The 19,314-nt window shown below is 47.9% G+C and overlaps 1 protein-coding gene across 1 annotated transcript in view; it reads left to right on the forward strand.

Moving 5' to 3' along the window:
- Positions 1–19,314, forward strand: part of MMS22L (MMS22 like, DNA repair protein) — a 1,233,593-nt gene that overhangs the window by 82,031 nt on the left and 1,132,248 nt on the right. The window contains exon 4 of the mRNA XM_069606412.1: positions 18,087–18,174. Coding sequence (XP_069462513.1) covers positions 18,087–18,174 — 88 coding nt within the window. The remainder of the gene's footprint in view (positions 1–18,086; positions 18,175–19,314) is intronic.

Below are 19,314 nucleotides of genomic sequence, written 5' to 3' on the forward strand. Positions count from 1 at the left end.
GGGACTGTTCAGATCGTTCCCGCCGGTGAAGGCTCCGGCCCCGGCGTGGGAGCTCAACGTGGTGCTGACCAAGCTCATGGGACCTCCGTTCGAGCCTCTGCACTCGGCCCCGTTGAAGTTTCTATCGTGGAAAACAGCTTTTCTTGTGGCCATCACCTCCGCACGACGAGTGGGAGAGATCCAGGCCCTTTCCTGCAAGGCCCCGTACTTGACTTTCCACGACACGAGGGTAGTGCTCAGGACGCACCCCTCCTTCATGCCCAAGGTACCGTCGGACTTCCATCTCAACGAACCCTTGGTGTTGCCTGTGTTCTTCCCGTCGCCTTCGTCGCCGGCTGAGAGGACTTTGCACTCGCTGGATGTGGCTAGAGCGCTGAAGTTCTACGTGGACCGCACGAAGTGTTTTCGGAAGACGTCACAACTCTTTGTGAACTTTGGACCTGTCAATCAGGGGAAGGCTCTCTCGAAGGCTTCCATTTCCAGATGGCTCTCCGGCTGTATCATGTACTGTCATCGGTTGGCAAACCGACCGCTGCCTGGCCGTCCGAGAGCCCATTCCACCAGAGCGATCGCAGCTACCACGGCGTTCCTTTCTGGTGTGCCCCTGCTGGACATATGCAGGGCTGCTACGTGGAGGTCGACGCACACCTTCACGAAATTCTACTGCGTCGACCGGGATTCCAGGGAGGAGTCCAGGGTCGGCCAAGCAGTGCTGCGCAACCTGTTCGCCTGAGGTGAGCCTGGTGAGGAGGTAAGATGCTTAATGTTGAGTTTGATGTAATGCTTAATGTTGAGCCTTTGCCACCTCCCGTGGTTGTGCATGTGTGTACTGCTATGTATTCTTTATTCATGAGCATGTGAATCCATGCCAGACCCCATGCTGGAGAAGGAACAAGTTACTTACCTGTAACTGTTGTTCTCCAGCATGGGTCTGGCATGGATTCACATGCGAACCCTCCCGCCTACCCCTCTGCGGCTCTTCACTTGGTCATACTGCCACTTTACGTGCTTCCAAATCTGAAGATGGCTGCCAGAGGCGGTGCTTAGGTAGAGGGCAGTCATTGGCTGTGGTCAGTATGACGCAGAGACCAGTGATTGGTTATTACTACGAAAGACAGATCAGAAACGAAACTGATACTGGTTTTTTCTTTACCGAGGATTCCCAGCCTGACGACGGGGAATATTCATGAGCATGTGAATCCATGCCAGACCCATGCTGGAGAACAACAGTTACAGGTAAGTAACTTGTTCCTACTCTTTCACCTCCGCCCTCAGGGCATCCCGAAACCCTATGTCCTTCAGTGCCTCCACCCTCAATCTCCACGTTGGGATCCTGGTCCTAATCCTGGTCCTAGTGGGTAAACCTGCCATGTCACCACCAGAGGGGCTTGATCCGACATGACCCTGGCTTTGTAATCGGCGACTGTGACCTTGTGTATCCTTTCTCTTCCTGTGAACACATAGTCTAGTTTTGTGTGTAGGTTTTGTGGTGCAGACTAATGCAAGTACACCCGACCTTGTGGGTGTTTCACTCTTCACACATCTACCAATTGAAAGGTGTGCAGCAGAGTACTTAGTGCTTTAGCCAAGGGGGTTCGGTGCATGGTCTTGTTGTCTGATCTGTCTATCAATGGGTTCAGATTACAATTAATATCGCCCCCCCCATATCACTGTATCGTCTATATATGGACTAATCTTCGGGTGTAGAGATCTGAAATAAGCCGCAGTGTCTTGGTTCGGGGCATATAGATTAAGAAAAACAAATGTCTTTACTTTCTACCAACCCGCGTAACTTTACCATCCTCCCATCTTTGTCTGAAAAGGACTGTAGGAGTTTGACTGGGATGCGTGGTGCTAGCCAAATCAGAACTCCTCTGGCATATGCCGAGTAGGACGCCCCCAGGGTCATTGCATTCCATTTCTGCGTCATTGTGTCTTCCTTCTCTTTCGTAGGTGTGTTTCCTGCAACGCTATATCTATTTTTTGGTGTCTCAAATAAGTCATTACCTGGTTCCTATTAATATAACTGTTCAGGCCACTTACGTTCCAGGTTATTATTCTAAGTTCCCCCATCCTCTCCAATCTTGTCCTCCCTCCCCCTTTCCATCCATTATTCCCGTCCTTCTGCCCTGTGGTTTGTGTCTGTAGTGCAATCCTCCCACCCCCAATAGCTACCCCAACTCCCCCCGTCCCCCCACCCCACCACCTCCCTTCCCTCCCCATCCCCAACTTTTAGCCAGCTCCAAAACTGAATCTCAGACGCCCCCACTTCTCCTTCTTACCCCTGCTCATTGCCGGTACTCAAGTGCAGCAGGAGGATCCTATGCTACCAGTATCCTAACTAACCTAACTTGGGGAAAGGGTGATTCCAAACAGCGCACCCTCCTATGTGGCGCATGTGACTCGTGCATTTCATTAGCAACAATAAACGTAGTTACATAAAAGTTCAAACATCTCAGCCACAGCTTAGAACAGCCCATTATAACATTAACAAGTACGTCAAAACCCCCCATCACAGCTTCACTTACTTCCGCCGTCTGCTTGCGCTGCTCCGTTGGCATGTTCTGCGAGTCCAACCATTTGCTCACATCCTCGGGGGTCCTGAAGAAAAGGGTGCAATCCTTATGCAACACCTTCATTTTCAACTTATTTGAGGTTGGCCACTCGCAGTCCCCACCACCGCGTCATAACTCATCCTCTGTTTCTGTACCAAAAACGTGTAATCTGGGTATGCTGTGATAGTTGCCGATACTCGATCAATGGTAACGCCTTTTCTGAAGTGTTCACGATTCTCTGTCCTTTATAGTTCAAAATCTTTGCAATAATCGGTCACGGTGTAGCTCCCGGAGGTGTATTCTCATCAGTGCTCTGTGCCCTCTCAACTGTGAACCCCTGGGTGAGTCAACCAGCACCTTTCGAGGGGATTGGGTCCTCTGACGTATTCCATATATATGACAGTAATCGCCACAGCTGTGCATCTTCGGAAAATCTTCCGGTGTCTGCGTCAATAACGTCGATACGCTGTCCTCCAGGGCCTCCGTCGAGCCGACGTCACCGGATGTTATAAGTAGAACGCACGATGCCCGTAGCCTCAGTTCTGTTTTTTCCACGAACGTGTTCGCTTCGGAGATCTCGGCGCGCCTCGGTTCTACTGAATCCTGCTCTTTCGGTTCTTCGAACCTGTTTGTTTGTGTATTGATGTGTCTTCAGCTTCTTCCACTCCGCGGTCGGGTTTTAAGAAGGGTTGGGTGTGCGGGTCCAAGATGTCATTGACGGACACGCACAATGCTTGCCTCGGGGAGGACCATGATACGGATGACTGTGTCGACTGCCAGTCGCTTACATCGAAGGCCTTGCGTGAGCGTAAGAAGAAGCTGTCGGTGGGTAAGGTGGCCAAGCCCCGGAATTCGCGATCCGCTGGACTTTCGAGGGGTGCCTCGCCGCATTGTCGTCGTGAGTCCAGGGCGTCTCGGTCTGGAAGTAGGTCTTGCCATTCCTCTGCTTCTTCGAGGCACTCACGGAAGCGCTTTCACAGGTTGCCTTCCCCGTCCTCAACCGAGGACTCCACCCATCGGCGGGTTGCTTGTCCCAACAAGCATTCCACTCCTGAGGAATGAGATTCCTTCCGAAAGGAGATGATGGCGGTTTTTCAATGGCAGGGCTCCGGTCCGTCCGTGCCGTCGAAGGATGCCGGCCGTCCCGGTCGGACAAGGATGGTCGCTCTAGACATGCCCGTTCCAGGTCCTGGTCCTCGACGCCCTTGAGACCGCGTGAGCCTGTGAAGTCTTCGAGGAAGACATCGATGCCGGCGGCGCCGAGGTCGTCGAGCGTCTCTCTCGAGCCTCCGCCTCAGAGGAAGTCGTCGATGCCATCGGCGCCCAGGCTGTCGAAGGACACGCTCGGGGCTCTGCCCTCGAGGCCTGTGTCGTCGCCATCGAAGTTGTCGGTGTCTCGCTCGACGCCGATGCCATTGAGGCTGCTTTGTCGGAGGTACCCCGTGGAACCCCCCAAGAAAGGCTCTGGCCATGGCTAAGAATGTCTTTGTCCCTTTTTCTGTGCCCTCTTTCCACCTCTGGATTTTATTTCTGAGGGGGATGATGATCTGAGGAAGGTTTGGTGCCTGAGGAGGTTCCTGACGAGATTTTGTCTGGTCACAGCCAGATTGAAGACCTGCGTCAGTCACTGCACGACGGCAGTGGTCTGGACACCTCTTCGGAGATGGAGTTCTGTCGGCCTGAGCCTGGGACTCATGCTGAGTCCTCGTACCGGCGCCTTATGTCGAGGGTCACGTAATACTTGGGGTGGTCTGCGCCCCCCTGTGGATTTTCTGCAGGATGACCGGACGGACATCCTCGACCACCGTCCTCTGACCCGGTACTGCCATTCCATATGGCTCTGCAAAGAGGGTGGCTGCAGCTTGGACTGCTCTGGAGAGTCTCCCGGCAGTGAGCAAGTCTTTGCCGCGAAAATACCGTCCAGCCAGTAGTGACCCCTGCTACTTGACCACACACCCCCTCCGGAGAGTTTGGTGGTGTAGGCGGCCACGGCCCCAACAAAGCAGGCGTCATACCCTACCATCCCTCCTGATGGGGACGACAAGCGTTTTGATGGCTGGGCGAAGAAAGCGTTTTCTTCAGGGGGGTATGGCTTTACAGGCAGCCAACTACGTGTGTGCCTTGGCAAGTTTCACGCACACTCTGTGGAACTATATTTCATTGCCGACTGAACATATTCCCAAAGGGGAGGAACGGGATGGTTTTCTTGCTATTGTACAGGATGGCAAGGATGCCATGTGTGAGACCGTTCGTTGGGTTTGGACATGGCAGATTGTGTCAGCCGGTCCATGGCGGCGAGCACCGTAATACGCAGGTTTGCGTGGTTGCGGAAGTCGGGGTTTGCTCCTGATGTGCAGGCCTGGCTCCTCAACATGCCCTTTGATGGTGAACATCTTTTTGACAACAAGGCCAACCTCTGCCTTTTCGTCCTAGGGGACAGCAATGGAGGGGAGGTTCCTTTCGTTATTGCTCGTCCTTTAGTAAATCGAGAGGAGCTGCAAGTGAAAGGGGGCACCGTAGGAGTGCCAGAGGTGGAAGACTGGGTACTCGAGGTGCCAAGGCCGCTCAGGCAGTTGCCTCTTTGCCCTCAGGCACTGCCGCAGCTGCTTCAGCTCAGTCATGAGGCCATGTCCCATGGTTCACCGGTTGGGGGAAGGCTGGCGCAGCATCTTGTAGAGTGGCGTGCCATTATTTCAGATGTGTGGGTTCTGGAGATTACAGCCCACGGCTACTGTCTTCCTTTCCGGCAGGGGCCTCACGACAATCCACCAGGGAATCTCTCTTTTAAGAGTCCAGATCCGCTCCTTGTGCAGGAAATTCAATCACTGCTGGAGAAAGGCGCCATAGAACTGGTGCCTGTAGCGTGGAGGAACAAGGGATGGTATTCCCCTTATTTTTTGATTTCGAACAAAAGACCGGGGATTGAGACCCATCATGGACTTGCGCGGTTTGAACAAGCTCCTCAGGAAGAACAAGTTCAAGATGGTTACTCTTTCTCAAATCCTTCAGGCTCTTCAACTTCAGGACTGGTTGGTGTCTATCGACCTCAAGGACGCTTATTTTCATGTGCCGATACATCCAAAGCACAAGAAGTACCTGAGGTTTGCGGTTGGCGACTCACACTTTCAGTTTCGGGTCCTGCCGTTCGGATTGACCTCCGTCCCAAGGGTCTTCACCAAGCTCATGGTAGTGGTGGCAGCGCACCTTAGGAAAGGGGGGAATTCACATCTACCCCTACCTGGATGATTGGTTGATCAGGCGCGCTCTCCCGAGCAAGTCCTGGATCATCTGTCAGTCACCTGCCACTCCCTCCACAAGCTGGGCTTCTCCCTCAACTTAAAGAAGTCCCATTTGACACCAGCTCAGAGGCTCCAGTACATCGGAGCAGTGCTTGACACTTCCCTGGGGCAGTGTTTTCCTCCCCAAGTGAGGGCTCATCACATTCAGCAGATGGTGCACAAGTTTCAACATGCCCAGAGTCTCCCGACGTTCGAGTTCTTGAGGTTGCTCGGCCTCATGGCATCCTGCATTCTTCTAGTGCCGGAGGCCAGGTTGCGGATGAGATCTCTGCAGTGGGCCCTCAAGATGCAGTGGTCGCAGTCCTCCGGCAGGATGTCGGAACCCATTCAGGTGCCGCCCTCGGTTGCCCAGGACCTTCTGTGGTGGGCCGTCGAAGGCAATCTGATGAAGGGGGCTCCATTTTGGATACCCTGGCCGGAGGTAACGATCGTGACGGATGCATCCCTCACGGGTTGGTGAGCGTATGCCAACGAGTTGACAGTCAGCGGTCGTTGGTCTCCAGAGTCCAGACTCCATATCAATCTGTTGGAGCTGTGGGCTGTCAGGCTTGCCCTGAAGGCATTTCTGCTGACTGTGCGAGGGAAGAATGTCCTGATTCTGACGGACAACACAGTGGCCATGCACTACCTCAACAAAAAGGGGGGGGTCAGGGTTAACTTCCTCTGTGCAGGGAGGCGATGCAGCTCTGGTTCTGGGCCATCCAGCAGGAAGTTTCGATCTCGGCGGTTCATCTGGCCGAAGACGAAAACGAGACGGCGGATGCTCCGAGCAGGCAGACCATGATCTCTCACGAGTGGGAGCTAGCTCAGGAGATTCTCCTGGAGATCTTTGCCCTTTGAAGGAGCCCTCAAGTGCATCTCTTCGCCTCCAGTCTCAACCGGAAGTGCGAAAGTTTCTGCTCGCGGGAATTTCCTCCAAAAGGAGCCTTAGGAGACGCGTTCGTGGTGGAGTGGTCCTTCCCACTGCTGTACTCGTTTCCTCCAGTCCCCGTCATCCCGCAAGTGCTGCGGAGGTTCGGTTCCCGGATGATCCTCATTGCTCCGGCTTGGGCCCGGAGAACGTGTTACCCGGACCTTCTCGACTTGTCCATCTGCCCTCCAGGTCATCTTCCCTACCGAGACGATCTGCTCTCACTGGAGGGGGGTCAGGTTCTCCATCCAGAAGTCGGATCCCTCAACCTTCACGCTTGGCTTCTGAAAGGCTGAGGTATAAGGGTTGGGACCCCCCTGAAGACTTGATGGAGGTGATGCTTTCAGCTAGACGGCCAGCAATGAAGTCCCTGTACCGTTGCCGTTGGAGAAAGTTCTGCGACTGGTGCAGGGTTAAGAATGTGGATCCTTTTTCATGTGACATTCCTGTGGTTCTGTCTATTTATTTTTTTATTTTCAGGGGCCTGCAAGTGGGTACTGTTAAAGGTTACCTGGCGGCGCTGTCTATATTTGAGCGCTCGTCTGAGGAGTGTTACTATTTCAAAATTCCTTTAATTTCTCTTTCTCAAAGGACTCACTAATGTGTGGTTGGGATTTGAACCTTGTTCTGAAATTCCTTATGGGTGCTCCGTTTGAGCCTTTACATTCTTGTCCTTTGAGGCTGTTAACCTTTAAAACTGTGTTTTTAGTTGCGGTCACTTACGCTCACAAAGTGAGTGAGTTGCAGGCACTTTCAGTTAAGCCACCCTTCACTGTGTTTTATAAGGACAGGGTTGTCCTTGGAGTTCGTCCTGCCTTTCTTCAGAAGGTGGTGTCAGAATTTCATTTGAGCCATAAGGTTATTCATCCGGCATTTTATCCTCCTCCACATCCTGGTAAGGAAGAGGAGATGCTCCATCGGTTGGATCCTCGGAGAGCTTTAAGTTTCTACATTTCTCGCATGTCCCGGGTCAGAGTGGATGATCAGCTCTTTATTGGTTATGCTGGAAGGCATTTCGGACAAGCTGTGACTAAGCAGACTTTGTCTAGATGGATTATCTTGGCAATTTCTGAATGTTGCTGCTTGATGGGTAAGGACCCTCCGGTGGGCTTACGGGCCCATTCTACTAGGGGTATGGCTGCCTCAACTGCCCTGCAGAGGGGTGTTCCTATTTGTAACATCTGTGATGCAGCCATACTTTTGTATGTCACTACTCCCTCGATTCTATCCATGGGCAGGATCTGGCCTTTGGCAAGGCGGCCCTTTAATCTGCAATTTGATTGGGCATTCTAAATTTCTGTATTCTAAATTATTTTCGCTCCTCCATATGTTGGTACTGCTTTGGGAGTCTATCATAGATATGGAATACGTCGGAGGACCCAATCCCCTCGAAGAACAAGTTACTCTCTTACCGGGTTACGTTCTTTCAATGGGATGGCCCGACGACGTATTCCATATCGCTCCCTCCCTACCTGCCCCGCTACAGAATTTTCTTTGCGATTGCAGCTTACATTTCCGCAAGGCTTTCTGTGGTCATACTGGCAGTGGTTTGGTGCCACACGTTCTGGGGGGAAAAAACTACAACTGAGGCTACAGGCGTCGTGCGTCCTACTTATAACATCAGGTGACGTCGGCTAGACAGAGGCCCTCGAGGACAGCATATCGACGCAGGACGCAGACGCCGAAAGATTTTCCGAAGCAGCACAGCTGTGCTGATTACTGTCATAGATATGGAATACGTCGTCGGACCATCTCATCGAAAGAACGTTACCAGGTAAAAGAGTAACTTGTTCATCTCTTGCAGGAGCATGTCCTCAATGTAGTTGGTCCGGTTCTGACCTTCGCCTTCTGGTAGTCCGACAAACCGCACATTATTTCTCCGTGCCCGGCCTTCTGCTGCTTCTGCTCTCTTTTCCAGGTTCTGTACTTGTTTGGAGACAGAGACTTCCTGAGAGTTGTCCTTGTTGCTGTTTGGTATTGGCTTTCACTGCCTCTTCTAACACTCCTGTGCATTTTCCGACAGTGCTCTGACATCTTGTCTCAGGAGGTTCTTGGCTGCATTGCGTCTATTTTGAATTCCAGTAACGTCTTCAGTTCTGCTATAGCTGCCAGTATTTGTTTGTCCATCCTTCCTGGCGTGTCTGCTTCACATGTATTGTGAGAATGAATTTTCCTGTTCTCCGTCATCTGGGTAGGTCTGGCAAACGCATCTAGGGACGACTGTTTCCCTTTACTTTTGCTTGCCTTAGACGTCATTATAGGAGCGCCTCACCTTGGAGTCCCCTTTAATGCTGCAAACTCGCAGTGCCACCAACCGACCGTTGCTGTGCAAGGTTGAAAATATTCTCCGTACTGTGTACTCCAGTGTTTCTTGTGGTCCGACCTCATCCAGTTGCACTACACTTTGCACTCTTCGTTGTCAATCCCTGCGATTTCTCACTTCTATCTTTGCAGGCAGGAGCTTGCAGTACACACTCTGCTTGCATTCCTCGCACCTCTGTAATGTTCCGTACTGTGCTGCCTGCTGTTCAGTTGCAATACAGGGTGCAGCTTGTCCCCATTGCCAGTTCTATTCTGTCTGCAGGGACTTCTTTGGCTATCACGTGCCATACCATGCGGTATGGATTACTCTTGGAGCCCCTGGCAGTCTCACCAGCTGCTGTTGATTCGTCCCTTGACCACAGCCTCTGACTTGATGTTGGCCGACCACTTCCTGTAAGGGCTAAGCTGAGCATACTTCGCTGGGATAGTGTTCCACCTGCTCCTCCGCTTTCTTGTATCGGTGTGTGGGCCCTTTCTAGCTGCGGGTTGTTGGCCGTCTGGTGTGCTTGGATATGCCTATCTTACTGGTCCGAGACTCGCTGTACATTGGGAGCAGCTTCCAAGGCTATGGAACCTGTCTCTGCCCAGTGCCAGCAAGTCTGTTGATCCCAATGTCTTGCTTTGAAAGCTGTTTGCAGGGAGGCCCTCTTAGTTGTGTGGTCTGGATCTGCCACATACAATTTCGTCTGTACTAACCCCGGCGTTTTGCCGGTCCACTATCCACCATCCACCCACAGGCTTCTGTTATGGCAGTGCGCCTACTTTGCGTGCGCTGTGGTTCTCAACCCCTCGTATGTGCTCCTCCTTGTACCTTTATCACCTTCTTCCTGATTTCTCTCTGCGCGGCAAACTTCATCCGCACAGCTGCTGTCGGCACAGCCTCACAAACACACTTTCAAGGTGCTGGGACTGTTTATTGTAAAGGGCTGTTCAGCGCTTCAGTCCCGCAGGGGCACCTTGCCGAACTCGTCCTTTGTTTTTTGGCTGGTAGCACCTGTGTTCTGTATTTCGTATCCCTTCTGTGCATTTATGCTGCTCCTTCAGCAATGTCAATTTCGCACTCCGCGAGTGGGCCATCTCCCTGTTACTTCTCTTTGCGCACCATACTGGAAATATCTGCCCGCACCCGACTTTGCATCCCTGCTGTCCGAACGCTCTACCGCTCAGCTGACTGGGCGAGACGGTCCTGTTTGCAGCTGCTTCTCTTTTATTCCATCTTCAAAGCGGGGTCTTCCACGCATCAGAGAACTCCCCAGCATATAACCACTTTAATGAGGTCCAGTGTCAGCAATTATTTATTCAGAGCCTACCCTGTGGCATACCATGGAACTCTGGTGCCGTCCAGCGCATACTCGCCCCCCACCTTCGCTGTTGAAGGCTGCTGATCCTTCAAACTATTCCGCCTTCTGTTGCCTACTGCATTCCTTTCTTGTAAGTCGGTTCTCTGGTCCCACAGCTGCTAGTAGATATTTTGTTTAGTGTCCGCCAGCTGACTCCGTAATCAGCCGTGCGGTCCCGTCTTTTTCATACCGCCATCTTCGTTCTTACCGCAGCATGGATGCTCTAAATTTTGAACGCCCGCATCTCGTTCTTTGTACTGCAGATTTCACCGGTCTTGCAGCCGTAGTGTACCTAGTAGGATCTCACAGCGGTGGGTATTCTTAGAGACTTATCTATCGGCGTTAAACACTCCTTCTTGTCAGGATAATAGAAGGATCCAGAGGAGCACACAGGAATCAAAGGCCTACTTCTTCCATCCCTTATACTTAACTAAGGAAACACTGGGTGTCTTCTGGATCCAGAAGGAGGCTTCTCTTGCTCTGGATATTGGCCTTTAAAGTTCAGTTCATGGTGTGAAAAACACATTGAGTGATTCCTCAAACACAGTTCACAACTATCAATTCCCAAATGTAGTGTTAAGTCTGCTCCAGTACCCTACCAGACTTGAGTCCAGAGCTTTAATTTTAAAAATATACTGGAGCGCCAAGTCACTATTCTGCCAGACTTTTCCTACAAATATCTATCTGTTTCACATGGGTCCCCGATCCCTCTGGGTTGCTTTGGGTTCTCCCAACTTGTTTACCAACTCTTCTCTTCTGTGTGGGTCCCAGACCCCATTAATACTCTCTCCGGCTATCACCGACTTGTTCTGGGCCACATCCCATGGACCATACATTTTTTGTGCTTGGCTTTTGTGGACCTTGTCCAACATGGTATGGGTCCCAGACCCTTTTGCGGTTTCTCTACCGTACCTTTTTCTTGCTGAACAGACCTGATGTACTATCCTGCCAGGTGCTGTTCCACATATGATAGTTTATGCAGTTTGCTTCAAGATCTCTTTGGTCTTTTCATGGTTTCCCCTACCATCTACTTAGGTTTTGGCTCTGTGGTGCACTTGGATCCCCGACCCCTTTTTTTGTATTGGCTTCCCAGGACGCTTGGTTTACTCTCCTGCCAAGTGTCTATGGTTGCAGCATATGCCAGTGTTTTTGCATTTAGGTTGGGGGCCTTGACCTGTATTTTATCATCTGCTTCAACTCGTGTCGGGTCCCCGACCCTCTTTAGGCTCCCTTTGCTCTGTTCCAAGCTCCTTCCATGGATCCATGCAGTACCTGTGCCTTGTGTTCAGGCTTTTACTGCGTGGCGTCCTCCTTGGGTTTCTCTGACTCTCTAGGTGAGCCTCTGCTGCTTCTCTCTCGGCTCTTGCTCTGGTCCGCGTTTCTGCTTCAGCGAGTTGGGCCGTGCAGCTTCCCTCCAGGAGGCGCTACAAGTCTGCCGTGGACTTGGCTTCTGTTTGCTTTCTCGTGGTCTGCCGGATCTTGGCAGCACCTTCAGAGGCAACGGGCTCTCCCCACCGGCATCCTTGTCCACAGCTACTTTCTGTGCTTCTCCATTTGCAGGATTTGAATGTTCCTCTTAGTTCATCAGGGGCTGGCTTGATGAATGACATTGTCCTCCTTCTATTTTGTAGTCTGAGTAACCAGTAGGGAGTCTGCAGCCACTAGCCTGCATGTGATGGTTCTGATAAGTATTCTTCATTCCTCCGTCCTGCCGCCTCTTCGCAGTACGCAACTGATGATTATCACAAAGTTCAGTGGCACTCCTTTTTCATCTCCGTACTTTTCTGGGACATGGTTTTCTCAAGACTATAAAGATGAAGGTGTGGGAGACCACAGGGTACTGAGCGGGGCGGAAGGAAGGAGGGGACGGAGATGAGGGAGGGCAATAGCACATTCTCCCAGTGTGATTGTCACTGGTCCCATGGAGTGCTTTCCTTACCTTGAGATCAACCCGCTGAATATCACCCACAGGGGGGCTGTCGGGTAGCAGCCTAACCTCCCTGGCCTCCTAGAAAGCCCCCCCCCCCCAGTAAAAATACTCTGGTATTCATCACACTTCCCTCTTGCTCTACTGTTCTTCATCTCTCTTCTTTCTCACTCTTGGTCTCTCTCCCCTTCCCTTTCCTTCTCTTCCATTCTCTCCCTTCCCCTCTTGCTCTTTCCTTTTCTTTCTGTCTTTCTCCATTTCTTTCTCCCTCACCCTTTGTTTCTCTCTCACCCGTCTTCCATCACTCATGACATCCTGGCCCTCTCGCTCCCATCTGTAAAATATGATCTGATTAAATGTAATGTCTCCATCGAACATTGCAAACTCCCTTTACACTGACATTTCAAGTAATTAATGTTAAACATGCCAAACAGAATATTCAGAAAAACTTGCTATGTTTAAGCTTCAATGAAAGAAAACAGGAATTTAAGAGTTTTGCATGTTTGTTGGCATGTGAAAGGGAACATGCAGAACTGTGCAACTTGAACCTTAGCATTCTACAAAGAAATGATACACAAAGCTGTAACCAATCATGTCACGGGTATAATATATTTATGAACAGAACAACATTGTTTGAATGTTATTACAAGTAGAAGACCAGTAAGAGCTCACGAAGAACGCATCTTTTGAAGCCTTTTGAAATTATACTATTTTTCCACAGAATATAATTGTCGGCAGATTCTTTTGTTGATTGGGAAGGCCACATACAAATGAAATGGAAGTTATCTCATGTATGCTTTCACAGAGGACACGTGGGGAAAGCATTATAGCTATAACTTCAAAACCATGTCTGATTTGGAAAAATAAAGATGGATCTGGCTCGGGGGAGGAAGGGAGGGGGGAACTGAATCGTATGCATGTAAAATTATAGGTTTGACAAATAACTTTGTTATGCACACATTGACAAACATAAGTGTTGTCTTCAGAATATTCTTGCTAATTTGAATGCAATCGTTTTGCCCAATGCAGGAATTATGTGAAAAAATGAATATTAAAAAATACATATTCAAGCCCAGCTGACAAATCTACTTTGATGGAGAATTCAGTGGGCCAGTTGAAGTAAAGTGGTGGGCCCTGTGTGTGTGTGTGTGTGTGTGTGTGTCAACTATCACAGGCTTTGACCAATTCAAAAGTGCTGTGTCAATTGATGCTGCATGCCTTGAGTTTGTTGGGTAATGTGACGAATCTGGGCAATTTGTGAGGCAAGGGAGGTGAGCTCGCTTGGCAAGACCCTCCTTGGGGATCTGGGCAAGTGGGACTTCACTTTGAGTCACTCCCCTCTTGGAGAGAAGGAATCCAGTACGATAAGTACCTCCCATTCCGGAATAAATTGTCTGCCTACATGAGTTGGAAAAAAACGTTTTACTCTGGTTTTGACTACACCAATTAGTGACATTCCTTCATCTCTTTGGCTTCAGGTAATGTTGGATTTCATCTGAGCGCCAGCGTCTAAGAAGGATAAACTCTTTTTGATTGTGATAACTTGCTTAAACCCAGGAGGAACTGTGAATGGAGAGGAACACCTCTGCAGGGAGGAGAGTGATTCCTACGCAGATGCGAGCCTCTGCAGAGGAGATGTTCTGGAGGGGTGGAGCCACGCCCGACCGCAGAGCCTGCCGTAGATTGGAGGGTCAGCCCAATGCTATCCAGATGCAGAAGACCAAGGTCTGGGGAAGAGGCAGAGACTGAGGAAGTACTAGATTCTTCTGGTTGCGCAACCACAGAGAAGCCGTTGTGGGCCTGGTGCCTGGTAACCGATGCTGAGACCAGATTCTTGAGCTTTACACCTGAAGGATGCTAGCTGCAGGCACAAACGGCAACAGGGAAGTGAACGCTCCTATGGAGAGATTACCTTTGAGAGCTACGACCACTTTGAATCCAGATTAGGAAAGATGACCAGGTTATGGGAACCTGAGAAACGAGTGGGCAAGCGCCCATGTGAATCTGAACGAGAGCGGTACGAATACTTTGCGTCCAGGCTGAGAGGGTTGATGAGGTTATGGGACCCTGAGAAAACCGAATGGGAAAGCTCCCTATGTGAGTCAGAATAAAGGGGGTATGAACACTTGCATCAAGGCTGGGAAAGCTGACGAGGTTATGGGAGCCTGAGAAACCACAGTAGGCAAGTGCCCTATGTGAATTTCATCGTTTGACCAAAAGCAAGTTTGCCGGAGGGCTGTAGGACTTCGGGGAGTCCAACAACCAGGAACTGTTCTAAAAAGAACTGTGGTAAAAGGCAACCTCGAGAGGTTCTGAGAAAAATAGTTTTCCCGAGGAAGAGAGAACCATATGCAGTATACATTATTGTTGACTAGCAAAGTCTAGCAGAAAGCTGTGAACTGTTTTTATCATATTGACAAACTTGAATCCAATGACAAGCCCTCCAAGTGATTGGGCCTGGCATAAGCTTAAGATACAGGCCATTGCTCCAGGCTTTTAAGTTTTCCAAGTGGTAGGGCCAGATTAGTTGGATATGATTTTGGACTGGGGACTTTTCTTTTTACGAGCACCATTAGTTTTAGTTTCTATGTAGGAAACTTCCCTCAGAGAGGGGCAAGCTAGGAGTTTTTATTTACTTTGTATACCCTTGAACCATGTCAGTCATTGGTCAGAGTCCTTGTTCTGGTTTGCTATAGTATTTTCAAACTCGGACACCTAGCAAGAAGAGAGTTTGGGGGAATCCAGCAGGCAAGAAATCCCACCCCACAAGAAAATAGATAATTGGCATTCTAACTGAAAGTAGCTGATGAAAAAGTTTGAGCGGGCCTTTTCCAGATGGGACTGAGTACAGAGGCCTTTCCCAAGACAGAACCAGATTACCTGAGATGGATTTTGGGAGCAGGTGGGCAGACTGAAAGAGAGTATTTCTGGCTGAGTGGCCTTTAGCTGGTTAATGTCCCTACCCGTCATGGGACAAACCAAATGGGAGTACGCTGATCCCAGAGTATGTCCTAATAATTAATTAAATCCCATATAGCATTCAAACGTATCTATGGGGAATCCTATGGGGAATCCTGTTTACAAGCTATGACACTGAAGGGGGCGTATAGTACAAGGCATAAGTATGCTTTGCGATTAATTTTAACATTGACATCCTTGGTATCGTCACCATAATAAGACTATTCTGCAGCAATTTGGGATCCCAAATTAAAATGTGAAAAAGGTGGTTGTAATTGGTATCTGCCATATACAGTACTCTTTACAGTGTATTCTTTAATGTACCCATGGAACTGGGGTGTTGTGAGTGGACTTGATTCCTTGAGAAAAGTGAGTTGGGCACTGCTATGCAAGCATTCCAAAACGAAATCGAAGTTCCTGAACGCAAGCATTTAAAATAATCTGCAACCAATTCAATATCACAAAAAGACCTCCATTGTTTCTATGCTCAAGCTAAGGACAAAGAATTTGTCAAAGAGTGTCCTACATATTAGATTTGAGTAGCCCAAAAATACGAGAACCATGTTATTCAGTGGTATTGGAGGGAAATAAGTGAGTTTTGTTTCAAATTTATTCTGAGACATGTTTAACCTTTTTGAATCAATTAATGTTAGTTTGTGGGTCTATAACGTAAAATGTTATGTTGCTAGAATACTATTTGTTCTATGTATGGATGTTTGTGCAAATTGGAATTAAAACAATAGCGAGACGGTAGCTTTCGGGTTGCGATTTCCTTTCTGGAGACAAGCTGTATGCATTTATATTAAATGTTCTGGGTGACTTCCCAGGATTGAAAGTTAGGGTACCACCTTTATTTCCATGATTTCTTATTTTAAATTAAAGAAAATATTCAGATTATAAAAACAGCCTGTTGATTGTCCCAGATTGTGGGGTGAGATTTGTTGCTGAGGGTAGTGTGATTAACTTGTCATTTTTCAGCAAAGAATATCTTCCATAGATCAATTGTTACTACATTTCCTGCATCCTGTAAAACTTCTGGGGCAGGTAGAAATCTAAACACTCTGAGATTTTACTGTTGTCGATGCAGCAATAAAAGCAATATTTTATTTTGTGAGCATTTGGAAATAAATCCATGTTGTCTAGATTTGTCAGGAAAAATAGATTAACTTTAATTTCTTTAAAAACGCATCTCCAGCATTCACAAAACATAAACACTGGTCAATGTAAGATCTAAAGGTGTATGTTTCAATTACATGTTTCTCTCATGTACACTTTTAGAGGGGGAAATGTAAAATGTGAAATGTCTTGGGCTGTCAGCGAGGAGATGTGGGAGGGAGCAAATTCTATCTCACTATGGGCTGAATAGGCAGCTGGCCCCACTTGGTAGACATTTAGAAACTGCATGTTTCATGGCTATTGATCTTGGTGGAAGTTTTGGATTTCTTTTTGTCTTTTCAGTTTTGGCTATTTGCTTGGCCACTTTAGACACAATGTTAAAGTGAGGATTTCTTCTGCTTTTATGTAGGCAATACAAATGGATGTCAAGTGATATCATTATCCTTTTTGAAGTCCTTTTTAAAGAGGTTTGAGTATGTGAGTTTTCTGCATGTTGAAGGATTAAGTGTGTGTGCAGCCACTGCTGTATAACCTTTGTAACCCGCACTGATGAACCCTAGTTTGTAGTGAATTGAATGGATTTAACAGAAGCATGGCGGAAAAGTGCCAAAAAAAAACTTTTATAGGCCACCTTAATGCACCAAACGTTCACACATCCTCCTTATCAACCAGCCCTCTCCCTGCCCCCAACTTCCTTGTGTTCAAACATAACCCATACCCCTATTTGTCTGATTATGGACCCTTCTAATTTTGCAATGCTTGGAAGAATTTCTGAAATCCTTGTGAGGGCATGAAACCATGAAGCTTCTGCAAAGCATCAGGGAGACCTGCAAGTTTTTGGGATCGGGACCAGCCTCAATTTTAATTTAAAATAAACTGAATGTGATACAACAAAATCTAAAAAGGTCCCAATTCCTGTAGTTCTACCACCATCCACAAAAATGTGAAAATCCGTTAGAGAGATTGTGCTGGGCAACAATTTATGCAAAAAAAGTCTACATACTCTTCCTCAAGGCATGCTTCTTCTGGGTGCTTAATAACTATTTAACCATTGGAAAACATTTGGTGCACTCTTCCATGTAAGTTGCTTTTAGTCTTACTGACTGTTCCTGAGCATGTTGGTCTCATTCAGAAAAAAGGTTAAAATATAATGAGAAAGGCTAATGGATTGAGCTGTCATCTTCGCAATGACATTGTATGTTGACCGAAAAAAACATGATGCATATCCGTTGTCTCGCATTTTACTTTTTTTGTCACTAACCAACTACTTTTTCTCCATTTAATTGGTGTGATGCATTTGCTTTTCATGGTGGAACATCTAGTAAAAGCCTGTGACGGTTTTGTTTTTTAGTTTTGCCTCTATAATTGGGTTCTATGGGGCAGTGATGGAGTTTTATACGACGAGAGAGAATTTATTTTCTCTAGATTATGTGTTGTTTCTACACTGCATACATTTAAATGTCTCTGTATGAGAAGTAGTTTACACCTTCAGTCGATGTAAAACTTATGTCTGTGGTCAGGAAGTACGATTATCAGGATACACAATCTTTGCAAATTGTTTGCTGGGGCTTTCCCGGTTGTTTGGAGATCTGTGTGTGCCTTTTCTAATGTGTTCATTGCAAAACCTTCCCAGATTATTCCCTTTTTCCTTATTTGCAGGCCAAGCCGGAAGCGTTCACTGTGAATCTGAGGCAATAAGGCACCAGTGTCTGGAGTTCCTACATTACGTGAAGGTGTTCATATTCCGGTAGGCCTTCAAAGAATGCTACTGTTCTTTTTTTGTAAACTCCCATAGACTGTGCATGCCTCGTCCATAGGCTTTGCATGTACCAAACATGTTTACTCTACTCCCACTTGGCAGTTTGTTTCCACTAAAGCTTTCCCTTCATACTGTTGGAGTGGAACATTTTACATAAGGTCAAACAAACCTGCATTTTCTTTGACGATACATGTTTGCATTGTGAAGTACAGCATGCTCTTAATTCAATACAGAACTACAGTACTTGCATCATTTGAGCATTGACCTCTAGTAAATTTGGCACAGATAAATCATTACCTTCTTCTAGACTTTGCAGCCCCACTTTATAGATGGCTCCTCAAGATTGCTTAACGTAATTTGACTGCTGCTTAATACCGGTGTTCCACTGAAAACCATTATCCAATTCTAATATAGGTACTCTGCAAATTCTCAATGGCTACAGAAGGCGAGGGAAGGGATCATGCTGAATAGGTCTACTGCAAAATCACTTAGCTGCAGTACCTCTTGGTGTCCTTTGAGCCTCCTTCTCTAAGACAAGGACTAGAATTCCCCCCGATTTTAGGCCTCTTATATTAAAGCTGCAGTTTTAATCTCAACAAGCAACAAGATGTTTGTGCTGAAGCAAATGAAGATTATGAATTTCACTGTGAGAGCATAAATTGTACAGAAAGGTGTAGGTTGCATACAGTGAAAGCAGGTCCAATACAAACGTATTGGACATGCACGCTAACACAGGGTGCACACATTAGTGTCAAGCTACTAGCCAGCCATAAAAGTTACTTGCCATTTCAATTCTATATATATATATATATATATATATATATATATATATATATATATATATACACACACACACGATACAACAGTGTTGCCTACCTGCCAAGAATCGAGTGCACATTTTGTACCCTTCGTTAACATGCTCCATTGCAAAGGGGCTACCCCAGCCCTGTTAATTTCTTTGCTTGATGGTAATTGCCCTGAATGCATATGAAATTAAATATTTTATTTATATTGCACATGTACACAAGTGTTTATTGGAGCAATTCAGAGCTAGAAACTCTAGAACCTAGGGAACAGGACTGGACTACCGTCTCTCGGGTGGAAAGGTGGATGTTGGCATGTATAATT

This window comes from Ambystoma mexicanum, chromosome 4p (assembly GCF_040938575.1).
Source record: "Ambystoma mexicanum isolate Mex_15411 chromosome 4p, UKY_AmexF1_1, whole genome shotgun sequence".
Classification (NCBI taxonomy): domain Eukaryota; kingdom Metazoa; phylum Chordata; class Amphibia; order Caudata; family Ambystomatidae; genus Ambystoma; species Ambystoma mexicanum.